This window comes from Brienomyrus brachyistius, chromosome 23, assembly GCF_023856365.1.
Source record: "Brienomyrus brachyistius isolate T26 chromosome 23, BBRACH_0.4, whole genome shotgun sequence".
In the NCBI taxonomy this organism is placed as follows: Eukaryota; Metazoa; Chordata; class Actinopteri; order Osteoglossiformes; family Mormyridae; genus Brienomyrus; species Brienomyrus brachyistius.
In genome coordinates, this window is record NC_064555.1 from 7429699 (window position 1) to 7453489 (window position 23791).

The 23791-nt window shown below is 42.9% G+C and overlaps 1 protein-coding gene across 1 annotated transcript in view; it reads left to right on the forward strand.

Moving 5' to 3' along the window:
• The window catches only part of csmd3b (CUB and Sushi multiple domains 3b), a 421904-nt gene that overhangs the window by 132676 nt on the left and 265437 nt on the right, over positions 1-23791 (forward strand). The window contains exon 4 of the mRNA XM_048993485.1: positions 10875-10987. Within this exon, the coding sequence (XP_048849442.1) occupies positions 10875-10987 (113 nt within the window). The remainder of the gene's footprint in view (positions 1-10874; positions 10988-23791) is intronic.

Here is a 23791-nt window from a genome sequence, read left to right on the forward strand (position 1 = left end):
CCTACAGTGCCACGCACACGTGACTCATACGTGGAACGAACTTAACTTGTCTGTCATGGACCTTTCGATTTCGCCGTGCATTTCTAAAGACCAGCGCACATTAAGCAGTGCTCCAGCTTTCTTGTGAAATAATGAGACCTTGACTGTCATCATCGGGATTCGAAGAACAAATCAACCTTCCTAACACATGTAGAACGGTAGATGACGTTCCACTTAATCTGAGAGGAAGAGAGATTTGAAATTCTCCCCTGACGGTGCCTGTGTGGGAGTGTAGTCAATGTCACCCTGTCCTTTTCATATTAATCTGTTAAACACTAAGGGACAGACACAACAAACTTCATTAAGCAAATGCAGAAGGAGATGTATTGGGCCCAGGAATGATTGTCAGGTGGTAGGAGAGACGTCCTCCACAGCTGGGAAGTGTAGTGTGGTACTGCCCGCTGCTATTGTCAATTATGTATTCATGCTTTTGGCAAGGGTTAGTAGTTCTGGATTGCCACCATTTGAAGCGGCCATGAACACTGAGGTCCTCCCCATGTTACAGTGGTACAGTCCAGAGAGAACATAGCCAGACCTGTGTCTCATCTGGCCAGACCATTGAGCAGAGGGGCGGATGCTCCGCACAGCATTCGTGACTCTGAATTTGTATGTTTGTTTGGAACTAATTTGATATCCGTCACCTTGTGTGGTGACAGATGTGTCAGATGCGACCGTGCAAGTCTCGCATCTGCCATTGGCTCTTGGAAGCTTGCATGTGGCTGAAGAAAGGGCATGTTTGTTATGGCCCTAAACCTAAGCTTGCAGCGATGCTTTAGTTGTTCTTGGGAACGTTTTGAGAAAGCTCAGTGATGTGTTCACATGTGGGACCATGTCTGTTGGGCACTGGGGCTTTATCGGTTTTCATTTATCAAGTTATGCTGCAGGATAAATCTCTGGATGAATATTTAAGGCTACTGTCTCGCATGTACCTGTCTAGGGCAATGGAATAATGTTTGGTAAAAAGGGGAGCATTTATGTGTTTTAAAGGAATTCACATGCTTTCTAATATGGGCTTATCCTGAATTAAATCAAGTTATACTCAGGAGAGTATAACATATTCACCTGGAGCTTCAAAGAAAAGTATTTCAATTTTAAATAGAGCACAAGTGCTTTCTAAACATTCAAGATAGTGTACAGGACGGAAATGTGCTTCTGCTTTGAAAAATTAGAAATGGAAAAGTTGGACCCACCAAACTTTATAAAGACCTGGTGAGGGGGCTTGACTGCCATTAAGATCAGCAGGATCTGTTTTCAGAATGTTGCTAGAGGAGGACACCTGTCCATTAACAGAAGGGCACATGCTGTAGCTCAACTACAAGTGATTTTTATGTCAATTTTTTTATTTGTTGTTAAGCTATACTAGATATTTTTGCTGCTGTTCAATGTGTCGAAATTCCAGTCATTAAAAAACAACTGTTAGTACGTCTGAGCTTCCCTTCTTTCTTTCTTTCTTTCTTTCTTTCTTTCTTTCTTTCTTTCTTTCTTTCTTTCTTCAATTCTCTGTCCCTTCCTTCCTTATTCTCTTGCTTGCTTCCTTCCCTCCGTCCTCCCGTTTCGTGCTTCCTTCTTCCTTTCTTTCCTCCCTTCCTTGCTTTCTTCTTTCTTTTCCTTATTTCCTTCCTTCCTTCATTAATCCCTCCGTCCCAATACTTAGTTCTGTCCTTCCTTCTTCCTTCCTTCCTTCCTTCCTTCCATCCACAATAATAAGCCTGAATGTTGTGCCACTCAGCGAGGGACACTAGCCAGGAGTCTCCCAGAACATGGTACAAGTCCATCGCAGGGTGCATACGTACATACTCATTTACACACTGAGGTTCGTTAGGCTCTTCACTGAATGCAGGTGCTACTTTCCTCCCAGCTTCATGAGGGCGAGCAGCACAGGACCAGTGCAGCTTTATTAGCTGAGCCCCCACCTGGTTCAGAGAAAGCCGACGGTATTTGTGGGTGTTCATAGTAAAGACCGGCAGGTCTGTGTGATTGCGAGGTAGGTGGAGGCGAGTCAGTGCTTCTGTCTGTTCTGCTCCATTAGTAATTAATCCCAGAGTGCTTTTCACACCATTGATGAAGAAGAAGTACAAAAAGACTCAGCCTTGACAATAGTAAACATTAAAATAGCATTAGACTCGATCCTGGAGGATTTCTGCGTGGTCATCCATTAACTCTGAAGATACTTTCGGATTAGCAGAGATAATCAGTGGGTGATGCTGTGCTCCCGGGAAGTCCGTAGGTGGTGAATGGTTTATCCTGTGCGGTGAGGGGAACATCAGTGTGCGGCTGTGCTCTTTATCCGTCTTTACCAAGTAACCAAATTCCGCTTCTGTCAGGGCGGGGCTCGAGTTTGGAAAGCAGCTCAAATTTCCTCTCTTGAAAGTCATTAACTGAATGCTTATCATCCTGGTTACCAGCTATCTTTGTGTCAGTGATGGAGAGGGACAGGCTAAAAGGCAACCTGCTTTATTTATGCCCTCATTTTATCATATAATGTAGATAAGGCCTTTATTATAAAGAGTCAAGTGGTTTGCCTAATCATCAACCTCTGATATTTCATTAAGTGGAAAGCTCTTCTAAATGATGTTTAGCTCATGCACTTTCCAAAATAATTAATACAATTTAGGCTTGACTCAGTGACTCACATTTGGCCATTTGTGATCAGTGCATCTCTGCAGATTCCCAAAGCAATGGTCCTAATGCACCCCAAAGGCTAATAATGCAACTTTGACATTATCCCCCGCCCAGAGACTCCTCGTTTGCGTTTATTGTGCACCGTGCACTGCTGTTGGCAGGAGTGCATTCCCATGTTTCGCAACAAAGAAGTTTATAAGACGTTTTCATGAGGATTTGTTGAAGTGGCTTGTTCACAAGGTAAATAAATTGGCGCAGGAAACGTGGCTGAATGTGATTATCACCTTATAGCGGCGTGCGCCACTATGTCCTTGAAGACGTCAGTTTTGTGTTAATTTGTTAAATGTCGGTGTTAGGTTGACGAGGCAGCTTGGGTGATGGTGGAGCAGTGGTTCGCCAAAGAGCACGACACTCATGGGGGAAAAGATCTGTACCCCAAAAATGGTTAACGATGAATTCACGACTGTCTCAAGGAAGCGGACTAGTTTCTGTTTATACGTAGTGTGTCTGGGTTTGTCAACATGCAGCCTGTGGGCCCAGTGGCAGCCGGTGCAAACACGCCATACATCCTGTGAGAGCTCAGTGTGATGTCACATGAAATGCATGTATAGTAATTAGAAGCACTTTTGGTTCATTTAAGTGTGGTGTGTGGTGCTTGTATTACATTGTGGGGACCAAATGTTCCCACGTTGTCATAAAAACTTGTCATTTTGATGCTGTGTGGATTTTTTCTTTCGATCCCCATAAGGGGAAACTCAGTTTTTTAAATTTATATATATATATATATATATATATATATATATATATATATATAAAGATGTTGTGGTCTGGCGTTATATAGAAAATAAAATGAAATAAAATTAACTTGGCCTTCAAGAGGGTGTGAGAGATGCTATTAGGGGGGCGGGGCACCCCCCTAATATAATAGTAGGGGAATGCCCCCATCTCACTGAGCATTTATTAATGTTATTTGTCATCTTATTGTAATAGTTAAATTTAGTTGTGCGAATTTAATTCATGCAAATAGTCACAACTGAATGATAACAAATAACAAACAACTAAACGGTTGATTCTAGACTACATATGTATTTCACATCTACATTTTTTCATTTTGTGGCCCTCCGTCTAATGCAAGTCCTCTAAATCGGCCCTCCATCCTCAAAACATTAATAATCCCCGGTCTAGACCTAGACCGCAGGACAATACCAATGTCTAGCTTTTATCGTCCTCTGATAGATGTGCTTCAAATGTAATGCCTCTGCACCAAAGAGGTTTATTGACTGAAGTACCGGAAGAGGTGGTGGGGTCAGCATAACCCCCCCCCCCCCCCCCCCGGCCATTTCTCTCCGTTCATCAGCTGGTTTAATAAAGTTATGAAGTTAAATATGATTATCTTCCAGAAAATCTCGATGCTCTGAGGTGTATTCAGGCTAGGAACAGCAATGATATCATGTTAACATTCTGTATTATGCAATGTAAAACGTACGTCACACGTACTGCGATCATGAACCACTTTTAAGACAGTGATGATGCAGAAATGCATAAACATGTCCTTTGTTATATTTTTCTATAGATGAAAAAGAATTTCCCCCTGGGATGTGCAAAGCATATCTCATCTTACAAATTACGCAGTGTGGTTTCTGAAAGGCATGCTGACATTCTTTATATGCGCTTTATTAGGAGGAACTCTGGCGTTTTTGAATTTGCCGGAAACGTGTGCCGAAGGTCGGTACCCTAGTCCAGGACGTAGCCGTACCACGGGCAATGGCTACTAGGTTACAGCCGCCCGCCTGGCGCAGTTACACTCTTTGATTTATCGACCCGCTCCGAGCTGGAAGGGAGCTGAGACACTTATCAGGCGAGGCAGGTGGGGCTGAACGGAGGAAAAAGTTTTCAGATTCATTTTGTTTTGCGCAAACTTGCCAGGACACACATTGTGCCCATGTAACTGCCATAAAAACACAAATTACACGCGTGCGAGTGAGGCTCCGGATAAAGCGTGTCATACTGTGTGATTCTGCAGTGCTGCAGCCTCGTCTGTAGATAATATGCACACGTATCTAAGACGGTTCTTGGGGAATTGTGTGAGTAGGCTGCTCATCACTTACCTTCAAATGGGTGTGCGTGCCTCTGGCTCGCACCATCGATTGGACAGACGGGTTTGTTAGATCAGGATTCGGAAGTGCGGCTCAATCCAGGGCCGTGGGCTCTGTCAGTTTTCGCTCTACCCTAATTCTTAATTCTGTCGCAGAGGTCAGTGTTCTCATTTGGGGGAAAAAGAATCAAGTATTGATTTCTATGTCTAAATCAACAGCTTATTGAACAGTAATTAAAAAAAAAAAAAAAACAATGGATGCTTGCACCCTCCCCCTCCATACACACACACCCCTCCAAGAGATAGTGTGTTTGACAGCACATGTTCTTCATCCGTTCGGCCATCCATCTTCCATAAGCACTTCCCCAGAAGAGGGTCACGGTCATCCTGGAGCCTGGGTGGGATTCCAGTCGGTCACAGAGCACGGACTCGGCAAATCAGGCACATTAGTGCAATGTACAGAAACGGTTCTGACCAAACTGCACGTTTTTAGGCTGCTGGGTGATCCTCGAGTACCTAGAGAACCGAACACAATGAAGGCGATCATACAAACTCCCAAAGCCACCACCCCCAGACGTGCGAGGCGACAGTCCTAAGCCCAGCCACTGTGGCCCTCCCAATAATTATTCTGTATACTGTAGCTTCACTTTGTCATGGAGCTGGATTGTCCTGATGAGGGCACAACTGAGGGTGAGATTTTTTTCGCACCTTTAGTCAAGTCTCCCAGTCAGTCCTTACAGCCCCCCAGTCAGCGTGTGCCCAAACGAGCCCTTGCATTCGTAATACAAAGCCACCTTGCCTTGGCCTCTGGATGTCAGGTTGCTTCTGATACGCACCAGATTGCCTGGCTCCGATAGCGAGGCGTTCGGATAGCCCTGCGGAGAGTGCAGATCCCTTTCTCTTTAAATTACGCGTTTAATGATGAAAGGAACTCTAGCTGGGGCACCCGTGTCGGTACAGCGGAAGCACGTACTCGTGTGAGAAGGTGTCCGAGGCTCTGAAAGGGCAAAGGCGACCCCAGTGCGGCGCGGAGATTCTTGCTGTCTAAGCTGTTCCGGCCCGGCGCTCCACTGACGAGGAGCAACGCCTTTGTTTCGGCTGTTTTTGCTAAGGGCAAAGGCAGGAAATGTATTTGTTTCAATTTGCAGAGCGGTTTAAAAAAAACGCTTCCTGACCCCCCCAGGCACCGTAAACTCCATACTGTTCACGCTTAAATAACACTGTTGTGATCGCCTGAGATGTCAGGAGGTCCTTCAATGTCTGGCTTTTGGCATGTAACCATGACTATATTTAACCATTCATTAATTCTATAAAATCCTATCCACGTGTGAGTAATTTGCTTGTTTCGCAGACTGTAGCTACACCCGGGCAGTTTCCAGTTGGACACCATTATTTAAGTCCAGATGGAAGGTATATCTATACAGCATTATTAAATGGCTCCAGGTGAGCATGGAGGTACAGTTGAGATCATTTGCATATTTTCCAGCTGCATAATCATAATCGGAGGGAGTATAACAGAAGTATAGAGTCAGCTGTGTTCATCTTTTATATAAGTTGCTTGAACTTAAATATTATGTACGCTGCGACCATTTCATGGTGATGTTATTCATAGTTTATGTAGGCTCATTGTTGATTTTTTTAAACGATTATTTTTAAGGTATCATCGACGCTCACTGAAGTCCTGGCTTGCGTTACCGCCTTTGCTGACTGTTTAATGCCAGGATGTGCCCAGGCTTAAACAGACACAGGAAAGATAAGGTGGTAAGACTGGCTTCATTTCGACGGGATCAGTCGCTCTGAGCTGATAGATTACGTCCTGATGACTTCCTCCACGTTCTGAGTGCGCTGCGGTGCTGACCAGAGGTGGAGCTGACGGCTGCCACACACTGCCTGCTCCGCTGACCCCGATGGTTTACTGGGAGATGGCGTTTACCTCTGCAGGCATACGGCGTAATTCCCGCTGCCTTCATTGCCCCAGCCAGTGGACACAACGTGATGCAGATTCCTCGCAGCCTCGGCAGGAGCGGTAGGATGTAGCTGTGAAAATACTGGAGTGTGTGCTGTTTGCTCATTCCGCCGCGCAGGAATCTCCTGTTGTGCATGGATTTGCTCGAAACAGATGCCTGATGTCACAAGGCAGCTTGGATTCATAGTACAACTTGTGTTGTCACAAAGAGACCCTTTTGAAATTGACAGATGATTCTTGTATAGAACTTTGTTTTATGAAGCCACATCTGTTTTCAAATCATATGCTAGATTAACAGTGTCGCCCCAAAGTGGGTTTATGTGGGATATGTGGGCTTATTGATCTGGTTCTGCAAGCATTTATTCAGATCCAAAGTTGGCTTTAAGGGGCACATGAGGACTGGCCATCCGTAAGCACATGAGGGAGTCAGATAGGGACTCAGAGTGACTGTTTGGTCTAACAGAGTAGGCCTTAAGGGAAAATACATGCAAAGAAAGGCTCAGTGTCTGTATACAAACTCTAACCTCAGGATGTGAGGTGCCCACAGATCTCAGCTGAACTCGAGGTTGCTTAATTTAATAATGAGTAATATAATTCCTCCATGAAGTAAATATTCACTCATTTAAACTTGCGTGCCAGGAGGAAGCTTGGGAAGCGTCCTTGTTGTGAATTACTGAACCCAAATAGTTCTGGAATTTTTATATATTGGAATTATTGGACTGAATCTCATTTAGCGATGTGAGCAATAGTGAAGATGCACGATGAAGCGTGTCTTTGGGCAGCATACATTAAGGCTCTAATACCAGTATCCTAGGTGTAATATTGGCTTTAGTGTGTTGCTCAGTGGGCTAATCCTCTGGGCCTGTAACAAGAAGGTCGCTGGTTTGAGCCCGGTTTTGCCTGAATAGTCGCATGCCGCAGTCCCATGGCCCTCAAGGAAGACCTGTAACCCCCTGCTCCCAGGGCTCTGCAAAGTGGCTGCCCTTTGCTGTGACACCCAAAATAAAATGTGAGAAAAAAAAACGACGTTCCCCACCCTGTGCATACCGCCTTTAAATAGCATTAAGACTATCCTGCTGAATTTAAACAGAATTAAGGATGTTCGGAGACACCTGACAGAGGAAAGACTGTATCCCCTTTAGAGGCTCCCTTTGCAGTCTGGAAGGTTTTTAAACGACATATTTTTGGCTTCCATACTTTAATATACGTATATTTTGTGACAGGTTCACAAGAAATTCCCCAAGGCCGTGACATTGTGTAACCATTAGAAACCTTGTTAGGAAGGTATTGGTACATCTATGTTGAACAGCCTTACAAATCAAGCTGATTGGCCCTCTTTTATGATTATAATTACTAGGTAACTGGAAACATATGGTAAATTAATCAGTATGATAACAGGTTTTCTTTTTCCAACCTGTAAGGAAGCCAAATAATGAGCAACAATCATAGTAACTAGTCTTTAGTATTTCCCTCCCCTACTTTTAATTTAATCAAGGACTTATGAAGAAACAAATGACAATATAACTTATAATGGCCTTCATTGAAAAGTATTAGTTGTAAAGTCTCGTAGGTTCCATTACAATATGGCAAAGTAGTTTCAATACTTCCGTCAAAGTAGTTTAAAACATAAGCCTCTATTCGGTGTTTTTACAATGGCCTTATGATATACACGCTATACATGGTCAACCTTCTGCATCACGGCTTTCCCCGTCGTGGTTTCAATATATCTCAGGGTTGGCATAAAAAATTAAATGGGAAGTTTTTGGGAGTTTCACGAATGTGTGAAGACTATGTGTGAAGGCCAGCGGATGATATACAAAAAGTTTAGTAACTCATTCGTGCATGAAATAGATGTACAGTGCTGGTGGTCACAGCAGTCTCTCGCGTGATGTCTCACAGTGATCTTTGTGTCTCGCGTTTGTCGTATCTTCTCACTTCTCTTTGCTCGCCACGGGGGGGGCAAAAAAAATTTCTGGGGTTTTTCCCGATTGCGTGGGTCCTGCGCCCCTAACCCCCACGATGTGGAATGATCACATGTTCACATGTACATGCACACATATCGGTGCTAGAGTCATCAATAAACGTCACTGTTTTCTACATTGCTTGGTAAGGGGTAGACATGAATTTCGGGAATCTTCAATGCAGATGGCATCAGACTCTACACGATAAATAAATAAATAACCACGCGAGTGACTTACGACCATGTACATCTCTTCAGATCTTCGTTCTCCATGCTTCTGTATTAGGCTGCTGTATTAACATTATGGAGGTTTCCCTGCTCATTATATACAAAGCCTTTCATCTGGAAATCTGACAAGGGAAAACAAAAAAAAAAAAAGCTTTTAGTCTTTATCTCCGTAAAATTATATTTACATGCACAGAAGAGCCCTTCTCAAAAGTTCTTTCATATAAAGGTTAATTACTTTATGAAGAAAGCCATTTGATACCCTAGGGAATTTTCTAAACATTGACAAATTTTATACATGAAATAAGTGTATAACACTGCATTTCAGGTAGTCGCACTGGGCAGAGAAAGCCCAAGCTAAATCGACTTCGGAAAGTAGTTTTGGCTTCGACTTAGTTTGTATTTAATAATTGAGGGGAAAGGCATTGAGCTGCTGAGTTTGAATAATTCTCATGAGGTGTTTTCTGCTGGAAAAACGTTGCCATTGCACACACGCGCCGCATCTCACGCTAAAAAGCACTTGCCGGCCGAGCTGCCAGAACCTCCACCCACCGACATCCGCTGGGGCAGGGGGAGGCGGGTAGCCAACACCCAAATTTTGGGAGCGTTAAACCATGTCATCATATCTGCCGACTTAATGGGACATGCCATGGAAGCCTTTGGATGCTGCCCCCCTTGTCCTTCCTCTTTAGCACTCTGCCAAACGCTCCACTTACAGCGCCATCTAAGGGATGGCATTTATTCTGCAAGCTGTTAATATTTATGTTACTCTTCCAGAGTAAACAGCTATGGTAGAAAGACAGTCCTTCTCAGATGAGATAAAGGCTTTTTTAACCAAAAACCAATTATGAGATCTAATGAAACATGGCAGACTAACTTTGAAAAGATTGTCTCCTTTGTTTCTAAGCACTTGCATGCATGCATTAATGCGCAAGCATAATTCTGAAATAGGATGTTCGGTTTTTAAAGTGATTGAGAAGTCATCCATCAGTTCATCCTTCAAACTGCTTATCAAGTACAAAAATGAAGCATAAAATAATGGTATCAAAGTAAAAACCTAAATAAAAGAACTTCACAATACTGTAGCAGTTTTATAAAGCGTCAGGTGAATAATGCTCAAGACTTACATAACATTCAGAAAGTGTTAAGAAATATTCCAGGAGATCTATACTACCTGTTCATTATGCAGATTGTCTTCATCGGAAGGAATTGTTGCTGAGAGTTTAGCTGAGAATATATATCACTGCAGCAAATGAACTAAAGTCTACAGATGGTTGGGCCTTCCATTTAAATGAGGGAGATGCATGCTCAGAAACGCTGCGTGCGTGCACGTTTAAGAAGTGAAACCGCAGTACATCACCGGCCTCAGAGTTACCGCTCATTATAAGCGTCAAGGTTGAATGCACAATTACTGAGTACTTTATCTCAGTTATTGCTTTGTGGGAATGCCTTTGTGAGGAGGAGAATATGAAAGAAAATTCTACTGGTTAATTTCCCCTGCTGTACAGCAAGTCATAAACATGTCTGGGAACCCTCCTGAGACAGAAGATCTGGATGCTTTGGGCCCAGACTTGACACACTGATGCCCTAGATAGAGTTGTAGTTTTGCATTGTCATACTTCTTAATGCGTAATTAGTTTATAGCCGGTTTTTAATTAATTTCAATTTTATTACATTTTGTTGTAATGGATCAGAGTGTCTCATCCAGCATGTCTCCAGCCCTGAGCTTCCTAGCGTAGGCTCCAGTCTAGCAAGGGCCCATACAGGATAATCGGGCAATGGAGACCGATGGATATAATGGAGGATTGACGTGAAATAACAGACTGACATTGATTGAGCTACATAGGCTTGGGTTCATGTCTTTGTGTACAGATGCCAGATCAGTGTGAAAACGGATGGTTTTCTTAGCGTGTGAAGGCAGTGTGTCATGCGAGACGGAGTTGTGACATGCGCCTTTGTCTCCCCAGGTTAACAGGGTTCCAGATCCCCCCTCCGGTGACAAGCACAGGCTCGGTCTTCTCCCTGCGCCTCACCAGCGACTTCGCTGTGAGCGCCCATGGATTCAAAATTTATTATGAAGGTAAGATGCCATCTGGTCATTTCTGCTGATATTGTGTGACTTGTTGATTCGCCGTCTTTCGTTTCAGCTCGTTTGGCTCAAGTTCTTGGTTTGGATGCCACAAAGATGCAAGGCATGCAACGTTTAGGTTATTCTTTGATTTGCCTTCATTAGATTATTATTACTCGGTGGCCTAAGATCAAACTGTAACGCCACAATTAATGAAGAATGCATTTTATTCTTAAAAATGATGGTCATCTTTCGTATAAACATTAGCACATTGCTTCTATTTTACATATACTTAAGTGTTCAGCAAACACGGAATCTGAAGAGGTCTTAATCTGAAAGAGTATAACTGGTATCGCATAAGGTCTGCTGTTTAATTATTTGTTCAAAAGCGGAGGAAAAGCTACGATAATTACAGATGTCTCTGTACGTGCCTGTTTGTTCTTGTATATTAATTTGTTCCGCAAAATTAACACGAAGAGCTGTCATTGAATTATGCTGCCGTAATATTTATTTTATCACGTAATGTCATGCTTTTTGTCATTTACTTATCATTGTGCCTAGATGCCTTCATCACCTACATGTTTGTTTCAATTTCCAATCCGATTTGTCATAAATATTTAGGTTTATGATGTTATAGGATTAAGCTTAAAAATGGAAAAAAAAACTAGCAGTGTTTCGGATTTCTAGCTCATGTCAGCGAACTATGTTGCCGGTAATTATAATCAAACCCAGGCGAGAACTTCCTTGAAGATCACAAGGGGCTTTTATGTGTGCATTTGCACGTCTCCGTGTTTTGGCAAATGAGTTTAGTGCACACAAATAGATGCTGTCATTCTGCGAGGCTCGGCGCCTCAGCCTCCAGCCTTTTTTACGAACACGCTATTCACTTATCCGCTTTGCATCCTAAAGGCTACGGTTACGAGGTCTGCAGTTTGCTGCAGACAGGTCAGCACACACAAAGTTGGGCGGGAACATCATTGTGGACAGCATGCCAAAATGTCTTCTGGTGCCTTTTCTGCATCCCGACATCCCCTGCTACTAATGTCACAATTCCTTCGTTAGTTAAAGCTCCCCCAGATGTCATCCTGGACGTTCAATACACACACACACACACACACACTGTATGTTAATTCCGCAGTAGCTAATATCTTCAGCTCTATTGCCTTTGGTAATGTAGTGGATATTTCTGAGGTGCTATATGCATAAAAAACAACACAGGATGATATTTTCCTGTGACACCCCTTTCTTCATATCAAAGTTACTTTTTCTTTTTAATACCAAGCACTTAAAAAAAAAAACCTCTGTAATTTTCTGCAATGGTGCTAAAATGGAGAAGTAAAAGGAAAAGATCTTCAGAGCAGAGCTAGTCTATGTGAAGGTCATTCTCTCTTTCACCACTTCTCTGTATTGCGTGTGATTACCGTTTCAGTGCTGGTTACCGATTTTTATGATTTTATTCGTCGCCCCACTAACTTGCTTATAAACATTCTCTTTCAAAGATGGTAGATGATACACCTCTGATTCATTTGCTATGCAAGAACATACACCAAGTGTCTGTGTCTGAGGGAATTACAGTGAATTTATAAGAAGACATTGATATTGCAAGTTTCCGAAAGAAAAGGAATTTTGAAATGTATTAAATGTTGCATGGAAAGGATTTCAGGGCAGTGATTTTCAGCATGTGTATTATGAGGCATGACCAAGCCTGACTTCTCAATAATCTTTCAGCTCTTCTTCTCCTATACGGTGGGTCTCTGAGCTCAGAGAATTAATAAGAGTGACATTCGCTGGGACGGCAAGCGGCTTCCGATTCAATATGCAAGGCCAGGTGGCCTCGAGGAAGCTCCACGGTTTCCCAGAAGGCTTTGTAAATTGACGGGATATGGAATCAAAGAGGCCCCTTTGATGCCAGAGCCGATCTATTCCGGGACACCCCCCTTTTAGTAAATCCGTGAAGCTGGGAGCATTTATAGATGGCCCCCGATGCGCAGACACCCACAGCGTGGCGCACACCTGCGCCGCACCGGCTGTAAAAATCTCCTTGCAGCGGTCAGCGTTCCTGAGAGCGCACGTCTTTGCCTCCGTATGTTTTAGGATGTGTAAAAATGCGTTACATGGCGGGCAGAGAGAGAAGCTGGCCGTGGCGTCCGTGGTATCGCCAGAAGGAGGCTAATTCTTGCTCTGCCTGAGTAGACAACTGGTACCTTAGTATCTGCCCACCCCCCCCCCCCCCAAATGTTTGTGTTTGCCTCCCCTGCCTGCACTTGCTCACGTCTGCCTCTTATCAGCCCTATCCCCCCTCTGCAAACGGTTACCCCCCCGCCGTCATCGCCGATCTCGTTCTCCCAGGGGCCTCGGCAGGGGAGGCCGAGGGGGGGGGGCGGTATAGCAAATAACAAGAAACTAATGGCAGATGAGTGTGCTGCCTCCGCCGGTGTGCCGTTCCCAATCTGCCGCATCCGGGGGGGTGGGGGGAGCGGGTGGGAGCAGTGGATGGAGGGGGGCAGCATGCCAGGCTGGGGGATGCGGGTTTGGAACGCAGCAGATGTGGAAGCTGCAAAGGTGGCCGCAGTTGAGTCTTCACACATCCTGTCTGCACACAGGCTTTCCCAGCGTCTTCACGTTGTTTGTGAACGTGATGCATTAATAAGCAGGTCGCTATATACAGGTTGCTCCTCTCCGCTTGGATGCCTGTCATTTTTATTAAAGCTGCTTCGCAGCTTTATTGTTTTTTCACTCATAAGGGCACATTGTTAGTGCAGGTCATCCAGAAAATGTAATTCCGGGTGGTAATAATTATACAACGCTGGCCATGCATTTGTAAGGTGGAATTTATGACGCCATGGCATGAGAGCCAGGCAGAGGCATGGTCTGCAGCTTCCAGGCAGCCCTCATCATCACCACCACCATCATCATCACCATCATCATAACAACCTCAATCATCATCATAATCATCCTTTTAATCCACACTACATTGTGTCTTGCAGGTATATCTAACACACAGGCTTTCAGCAGAGATGCAGGAACGGTATTACAGAAATGTGCCCTCACATTCTAGGAGCTTCTATTCCATGCTACACCTATTTGACATCTCCCTGCTGGAGTGTCCGAGCGAGACGACAGGCCCTGCAGATGTTTGATCTGTGTTTATTTTTGGGGACTTGGGGACAGGTTTAAGCGCCGGATGGGGACCAGGGTGGGTCTGATTGGATGTTTACTGGAGCGCTGAAGGTTAACGCTGCATTCATTGGCATTTTGGAGGCGGCCATGCACACAGTTCATGTAAAATGCATGCTGCATTATACGGACACTGGCATGCGCGTGTTCATCTGTTCAAAAAAAAAAAAAAAAGGACCGTGTAGGTATACATTCACTAAATACCAGGGGGAGGTGGGAACAACACAGACTTCATTTAACGCCGGTCGCTGCGGTGACACGTGGAATGTGCCACGTTTGACAGGTTTGTACTGATTAATGAGCCTCTCCCACTGTCAGCCGCGCGACATACAAAGTACACCTGTTTCGCAGTCAAAGTGAGGCGTGACTTAACTTGTCCCAAGGGGGCGCTGTTGGGCAGGATGGGCAGAGAAAGCTTGGTCGGTTTGGGCAAAGGTATCCAGGTGACCCTCTGGCCAGCGAGGGCACTGAGGGTGCACTGTACTAGCAAGGTAATACTGCGGCCTTTTCCCTGCAGCCCAGACCTCCCCCTTAGGTGCTGGCCAGCGGACAGCGGGCGCATGGTAATAGAGCAGTCACCCATGGGCATTTCTGTCTGGAATCTCTCAAGTGATTCTACATCTCAGTAGAATTTTTCTTTTATTTTACTTTTTCGCATGGCAGTGGATGCTGAATAATTCGGGTGAGTACGGTGCCCAATGCTCCAGGGACCGTAGCTCCATCCTCCCCCCCGTGCCCCGCGTCGAGCCCAGTGTACGTGCATTAAAAGTCTTTTAGCCGTCCTGTCAGGAAGCTGGTTCCCTTCAGTACAAACAGCTTGCACACAGTCTGCAAAGTGCTACTCATCCAGCACATTTAATAAAAAAAAAAAAAAAAAAAAGCTGACAAGATAAATGTCAAAGGAAAAAACTCTAGTATGGCTCTCTGAAGAAGCATTATCTGTGTTAGGGTAGCAGATATACAGCATTTTTATTCTCGGCTTTCATTTATTTTCCAGATTAAAACAAGAAAACTGATTAAACTAATCAAATAAAAATATTTATGCTTAGTACAATGTTTCAAGTCTTTGCACAACAATATTGTTAAATCGTTTTTAATGCCAGAATGGCCGGTTTTAACATGTATAGACGGTGATTCTGCTTACTGTACATACTGTATTTACTCACCATTAAATTCTGAAATGATTTACAATCGATTTCCGAGGCTCCTTTGTGTATGGAACGTCGCATCCAGCCTAATCCAATCAGACTTCTTTTCTGTGCACCTTCCCATAATTCCCTGGCTGTACGGTGGGTCTCACAAGATCCCAATGGGTGTCGGGAAACCAAACTGTGATCAGGTGATTAGGATGCACCTGTTTGTCTCTGCAGATGTGCTGTGTGATGCTGTGATTACAGTTCATCTGTCCTGCCGGTGAGTGGCGTGGGGTCAGTCGGGGGCTGACACATACACCCTCAGAGGAACGCTGGCAGACAGCATCAAAACCTTCCGTGACGAAGGCTGTTTTGATGCTTATTTTGCTTTGTTTCGCTTTCAACCCTGAAATTAAAGCTCTTATTGGTCTTTGTGAGCCCAGTGATGAAGTCCAGGTGAGGCATGGCCGTTGCATAACCTTTTTCTCGAAGGTCCGAAAAAAAAAAAAAAAAAAAGAATTAAAAATCATCTCATAATCCTCCAAGTTCTTGGTTTGTAAGTAAGGTCTTGCTATAATGAAAAGCTGACTGTCTAAGATGGTCAGATACTCTCCCCCGCCTAATTAACCAAGCTGTGCTTTGGAGCCAGACTGCATTATTAACTGTTCATTGCAGTGTTGCCTCGGCTTCCAGGAAGTTCTCATTGTGTGTCTCTCTGTAGCGTTTCCATTAATTTCAGAATATTAATTAGAATATCTGGTTAGCATTCAGCTTCCTCATTTGCTAAATGATGATTGTCGGGTCACACGTCTTTCCCCGTCTGTCCCAAGAGGTATGGGATGTGTGATAAACAGAAAGTTTCTGTAATTTAAGACTGTAAAAAAAAAAAAAACTTGCTTACATTATAAATGCTGTCATCCTGTCTGCCTGCCACTGTCTCTGCCCCACGACTGTGTGGATATTATCAGCGTAAATGCCAACACAACCTTCTCCTTTCCAATTCTTCTTCATGATTAATTAAGGATTAATTAGAAAAGCACAAAGCAGAAGCTTGTGCCATAATGTGTTTTGTTTTCTGTTCAGCTGCGGTTCCTCTCTGTTCCAGAGCAGGTTGTAGAAAATTGCTGTTATACCGCTATAGGCACGCTTTGGATAAACAGCCGTCTCAGTGTTTACACACAAAACTTTAACTCGACTTGTTTTTCTGGAGCCGTTGCTGTTTCAGTGTCTTAAACTTCATAGCAAATGAGAGCGACTGGCAGAGGACCCACGGGAGGGAACGAGGAAATGGAACCGCTGTCCCTTTGCTTGACTGTATTACCTGTGTAATATACAGAATCTAACTTCTTGTCTCAGAAGGACGTAAAAAGCGCATTCTGCCAATAATGAAGTGTGTCCTTTTTGTTGCTCATCCAGCTATTCGGTGCTTAAGAAGTGTGGAAGGCGCTCCTTTAGGTCCGAATCAATGAATTCTCCAACTTCAAGTTCAATAATCCATTAGTCTGTGGCCTGTTTCAAAGTCCAGTGCCAAAGCTTGATCATTAAAATGTCTGAGCACCCGCACCACTCCCAGCTATCGAGTGCCATCCTGTCATCTCAAAAACTGTTTAATTGTGAGTTGTTTACAGCCAATGATCAGCTATAGTCATAAAAACCTACTTTAACAATACCAGCTGCGGTTTCCGGTAAACATATTAAATTGACAGCTACTTAAATAGCATTTTGCTGTACTTGTTTAGTGATCTGTGCATCATGATAATATTTCAATGCCACTTCATTCAACGTTAAGTGTTTATTAGTTAATCTTTTAATTTGTCGTGGACTTAAAACGTGGAAAATGTAGAGACACGTCTCGATTTTCTGTGCATCATCATCGACTTGAGACTTGAGCCCACATTAAAGGTAAGCAATTTAATTACACAGCACCACGAGGAACAGTACATCAGCAGCCATTGTGACATACCTAAATCCAGTTACTGTAATTTATACTCTCTATATGTTATCTTAATTCTCTTCGGTTTGAAGCCAATTTTGTGGCAGCAACAAACAGATTGAAATTGATTGGTTCGTTTTGTGAACAGGGAAAGATACCATTACAGTATGACGCGACTGAAATTTAATTTTAATTATGAGGGTGAAAAGTGTTCATAGATTATACCTACGATCTATAAAATACGAATACCTGCAATATTAATTATCACATGGTACTTATTTCTAGAAATGGTACCGTTAACTGTAATGTATCTATCCATCCATCCATACCATATTTCTACATTTTTGCACATAATTGCACAACCAATTCTCCGTGGCTTTTAGTATAGTACCTAGTTAATTAGCACTCTTCCACGCTAGCAGGCCCTCTTTAGGGAGTCTGTAGGCTAACATGGCAGTAGAGTTTGTCCTATTAATTCATACACCGGTCTATCCTGCAGTGGAGCCTACAGAAAGTCACCCTGGCCTTTTCCTAGATCCCTCTGTGCCCAGAGATATGTCAGCTTCCTTGGTGCTTATACCCTGATATTCTTCTTTAAAGCCACATCCCAGGTCCTGACTGTTGCTCTAACCAGGGGATGGGTGGAAAAATGACAGATTACTGTTAGATTCTGTTCTTTCACCCTTAAAGCAATGAACTGGATCAGAGGCTCTCTGTTTGGGAGAAAGGAGTTTGTTTCCAGGTGATGTTCTCTGGTGCAGTAGATGCTCTTACCTGCAGCCTTCTCAGCCTCGTCCTCCAATCTTGTGCATGCCTTTTTACAACAGCCTTTTTACACACTCTAAGACAATTGACCATGTTTGATCACAGCCAGGCAGGAATCGTGAGACAAAGAGGCAGGAAGCAGAAGATGGTGATGAACAGCCCGGTTCCTTGATCATCCTACCTGGTGGCAGCCTGATTGCAAATTTTTTTGTTTCCTCAAGTGCATTGAATAGCACCTTGCCTTGTTTCAATAGTAAGTGAGGAGAGGGTAGTTTCCTAATTTCCATTACTGCTACAGGAGGCCACACAAGCTAGGATTTCTGTGTTACAAAGTAATAGAGCAACCAGTAATATAACAAAGTAAAATCCTGCATCGTCAATTCTAACCAGCATAACTGAAAATATTGATGTTATGAGACCTAGTTGGAGTCTTTATTTCCAGTGCAAGTAAATATGTGCTTTTCCTTCCACGATAATAGGCAGCTATTATCTGTTGTTATTTTACAGGCCCATCAGTGGGGCATAGGTACCCTGGCAGATTCAGGGTGCCTGGCACTTATCAGGGGTCCTTGTTTACGTAAAATTGTATATTAAATAATTATCCTATTTTATGTGAGTATTCATTTAGCTTTCAGACAGATGACCTGAAGTAACAGTGGTCTCACTTTCCTGTGCTTTCTGGATCTGTCCTGCTGTGACAGTTCCTAGAAGTATTGTTCTGTCAATTTGGTGTTAGGGTGGCAATAAAACGGAGTCTTTGTCTATCCGGTGCCAGGATGTTTAATTGCAGGCCAAGGTCAGGATTAATTAAACATTTGAATTGTAAATTGAATTTGAAAATCTTTACGCATATGACACTGTTGATTCACGATGCTCAGTGCCGCAAATTACCTGACAGTTAAGATAACCGTTTGCCCTCAAGGAAACGACATTGGTGTAGTCGTGCCATGAGCAGAAAGGTACTGATGCAATAAATATTATTCATTTACAGTCAGTCCTGTTACAACATGGTTAATACGTTCCTGAAAAACCTTGCATTCACTAAAATCGCATGTTAAAATACATATCTGCAAAGGGAAAAATAGGGTTAGAGGAGACTGCAAAATTCAGGATCTTATGGTAAACAAAATTAATTCAATAATACAAACAGTGATACCAGAGGCATATAATGTAATTATATGCATTTTAAATATATATAAAAAATAACACATGAATAAATTATATTATTATATAATCATAAACATCTCGTATGGGCAAAATACAGTTCTGTAGATTGAAGGGAAGCGACTCCCAAAATTTTGTACAACGGCAATGACATAAAAATTAAAACAGCGATAACACTGGACAATAACAAATGTTTATATATGTTTTTATGTCTTCATTTGTGAAATATCTTTGATTTTTACAATGAAAGACTTGTGCAGTGTATGGATGTACAAAAAGTTTGATTCTTTTAGATTTCAAAGCAAGTTCGACCAACTCACTGAAAAGAACCGGTTCAAAAGTACCATTTGTTCACGAGTCAGACATCATTATCATTCACTTTGATGGCTCTGTTTGTGTGCGAGTAGTGTTTCTTACTAAGACCATTGTAGTTGGCTAGTGCTTTCTCTCCGAATCGCACATGCGATTCTGCGTTGTATTGGACTTCCGTACTAATCGCGTTAGAAAAGGTTTGTGGTGTGATGTCATGCGTTTTAGCAGGACTGTACAAGTATGTGCTTTTTCGCATGTAGAGAATACAGAATCTGGGATGTGGGAAGATAATGGAGGCCTTGGAAAATTAATTAGGAAGGCAGTAGGAATACTCTGTCCACATGAAAAGTAAACAGCCTCAACATTAAGCTTTGTTTATTAAAGCTGAATTCACTGTTTTAATTACTGCAAACCACAGAAAGGAAAAATAGAACTAAAATATTGAAATAAACTGCTTATACAGCCACCAAGAGTAAGACGCAGTGATATTTAAATTAGAATGTGATCAGTGAATGTAATGAGACAACAGGAAACCAAACAAAGTGGATATTAAAGAGTAGCTAGAACAACTGAAATCAGGAAAGTTAACTTTTTGCGTTTGAAGGCCCAGAGGCCGCCTGCGCTGTGTTCTGGGTGGAAAAACCACCAAAGTTAACAGAAAGTAAGTCTAACCCCAGCAGACATTTACACAGAGTGCAAAACGCCCTGGGCGCTGCTCCGGCCTTTGCAGGGGCTGGGACTCCGTGTTTTGTTGCTGTCAGGCCTGCTTTTCTACTTAAAATCAACAGCTAGCAGGCTGCACTTTCAACAGCTACATTTCCAGAGTATATATGTCAAACAGGGTTTGAACTGAGCCTTCGGAAATTAAAGTTCCCAAATTGCTTAGACTAAATACACACAAACCACGGAATCCTGCTGAGATGAGTTTGAGTAACGAGCCCTGCTTTCCTGAATTTAATCAGAGAAACTTTGTTTTAAATATCTAATCTGTCTTTTCGCGGTTTCAGTTCCTTCCCAGCAGTGCCACCAGGGTTACAGCACCAGGACCAGTCGAGCACCATCCATTTTGATATTTCACCATCATGATTATGCATCAGCGTAATAAAGATTTACAGTAAAGATTTACACTGTACTGAAACAGAACTTATGTAGCCTGGTTTTCTTTTGACAAAGAAAGCTTGTGACTCATAACTCTTATAACATTTAAAGTAATAAAATAGTGGAAAAAATACTGCCTGTAGTCTTGGCACTCTCTGCTTTGGGCACCGGGCCTTCCGTTGCGTAGTGAGCCGTGAATTACACGTGGCACAATTTACAAGTGTTCCTCAGTTCATTATTTACATTCAAATTGAAAAGTAGTATCAGTAATTTAGGTATAAATTTTTAAGTCAAGGTATTATGCTTATGAATATATTTTCTTATCGTGCTGAGGAAACTAACTTGTTTGTGCTCATTTGCATGTTTGTCTTCATTTTCCTTTTATGGTGCTCCTAACTATGCGCTACCAGCCACGCGTATAGAAATCTCCCTCCTTCAGTTCTGTACTCCGTGTTCCATTTTGGTCTATTAGGGGTCTTCATGGAGGTTTTCCATGGGCTTTATGCAAGCTCCGTAGAGCCCCCCACCCCCCTTGGTACACTGTCGCGAGACGCTGTTTTTTGCTGGGGAATTCTTGCCACCCCCCAACTGATGTGCAGGTGCCGTCCACGCGGCAAACCTGTGCTTTGTCTAAGGGCCGCCCGCACGCCCCGTAAGTACAACCATGGGTCACATCTCATCCGTTTTTCAGGGAGGGTCAGTAAAAAAAAAGCCGTTCGGGGGCCGTTGTGGTTTTGAGTGCCGTGCAGATCCAACAGTGCTGCGGGGGGGAGGGGGGGGGATTTCCCAGAGGGCAAGAATGGGACGAATGGGAGTGCCGTGCAGGCCTGGCATGCAGTGAACCATAATATATAATTACTTGTATTATAGAGGCTACTAAACGAACAGAAGTCAAGGTTGTTCCTTAATTTGAAAAGCCCTGTTTATAGATAGTGCTTTTATATCACAATGCTGCATTGGGATATGTTTCCCGAAAGCTCCAGATACCAACTTATATAGTTGGAACCGTTCAGTTATGTGCTTCCAACTAAGATGCTAATGTTGTTAAAGTTTATGTGAAAATGTGAAAATGAATACGTTTATCAAAGCCTAAAAGCATTTTATGTTTCACTCACATCGTGAATAAATGCATAACTCGCATATGGATGAGGCAAACGGGGGTTTAGAGCTTTGGGGGCACAAAGAACGGCTATTTCGACTTCAGGAATGTGGGGGCGCCTGGAAGGTGCCAGAGTCGGACTGTTAGTATCACTAAAAAAGGCTGTAGGTGAACAAAGGGCCTGTCACATGACTGCTCCCCACCCTGGGACATTCTCACCCTTCCTCCATCCCTCAATAAGTATTTTCTGCAACTTTAGTACCAGTCTACCTGCACTCCTTTACTTCTGAATGCCATGGAATTGAAAACTTTACTTAAAGTTTTGACCAAATTTTGCAACAATAGAAACAACACTCTTTAGGGATGCCCTAATGTCCTTTGGATGTGATAACTGACCAGAAAACTCTTCCCTAGAAGAACTAAACATAATGTTTTATCTCTGAGGTACTGGTGCTAATTATTGTCAGAACCTTTGTTGTGCAAACCGTAAGCTGTGAGCTTTTAGATTGCGAAAATGTCGTCTAGTCGTCTGACACCTTCAAGCTTCTAGTGCCAAACAAACCAGCAGCTGTCAGTCGCATCGGAATATTTGCGTGAAGTGAGACATTTAACGCCTCTTTCACTAATGCATTGTCTTCCTGGTTTGAGGCACTTCTTAGTTATAATTGTGGTTCGGCATGGCTGCTTCCCAGCTAACCGGGAACGCTCCCAAAACTTTAGCCAATGTTATGTGACAGTCTTCTCTGGGCTGGCAGAGAACAGTCTTACTGTAACATTAATGGAGTGTTTACTTCCACGTTTACATTTTAACAAAGATCTGTCAATGTCAGCACCATAAAATTAATACCTGGACCTCCTTTCAAAGCAATTACTCTTGAAAAATATTATTTTATAATAAAATATTATTTTATAAAAGTGCTGTATATACTGCAAACATGCCACCCAGCCTCAAACCTATGACCTTTACACCTGAAAGTGACAGTGTTACTCGCTACAGTTGTTTATACATTATTACCCTTAGTTGTAATAGTGGAATAACATTCTTTGAATATCAGGAACAGTGGACACAAATGTTTCCATACCTTAATCGTAACGTAAACGCTTGTACACAAAAAAATCGTTATCGTATCACGCTCGGGTTGGGAGCTCAGACTTAGTCCCCGCATTGTATCTGACATTTGCATGCTCTGACTCAGTTGTACTCTCTGAGATACTAAGGGTTACCCCCATAGAAAGATGTAGTTATGTCGTTTGGTGTTTCAGAATTTACTACTTGGTGTTTGTGTCCTGTGATGGACTGGAATCCTACCCAGACTGCTTCTGCATTTCCTGTGATAGGCCCTACACTCACTGCAGCCCGGAAATTGTGAAATTGTGATTCGGCAGCCATAGTGTTTCGCCATGTTTAAGTCCACAGTTTTAAAGTGGCCTTAATTCATCCTAGCTGCCTCATCATACCCTCGATATACCTGATTATTCTATTAAGATGAACCTACCCTCAAGGAGTTTTTGATTGGACTGTTAATAAGTGCTTTTTAAAAAGGCCAGTCCGGGAAAGTACTGGGACGGGATGGTGCACAGCATCACCTGAGATGGGGAGTCAAAGGCTCCGCATATTTATTTGGGAGGTTTTTTTTCCTTTTGGGAGGTAGACAGGGAGCAGATGGGAAATCGACAGGGAACAGACAAGGAAAGGGGCCAATGAGACGGAAAGGTAAATTCAAAAATGTAGGTATTGCTTTTAGAGAAACTATAAATAAATAAATTCTTTGTGATTTACTTAAGGAACAATGAGGGATGACACTTGTGATGTATATCGTGTCTTTTCTTACTCTTGTTGTTCTTGTGTTATTCTGTTGTATTACTCTGATGTTACAATGTATCACAAAGCACCCATGGGCCCCTAGGGGTGACTTGGTTGTGAAAGGCACTAAATTAAAATAAATTTAATTGAATATACATACATAAACACACACAAACACACACACACACATATATACACATATAATATCACACTAGTTGTGAGGAAGAAATCAATACAGATATTAATGGTCGCCTGATTCCCACAAAGGAAAGCTGCCCCACCACCCCACCCCTAGCTCATTTCACACCCATCTGTAGACCTCTTTTTCATA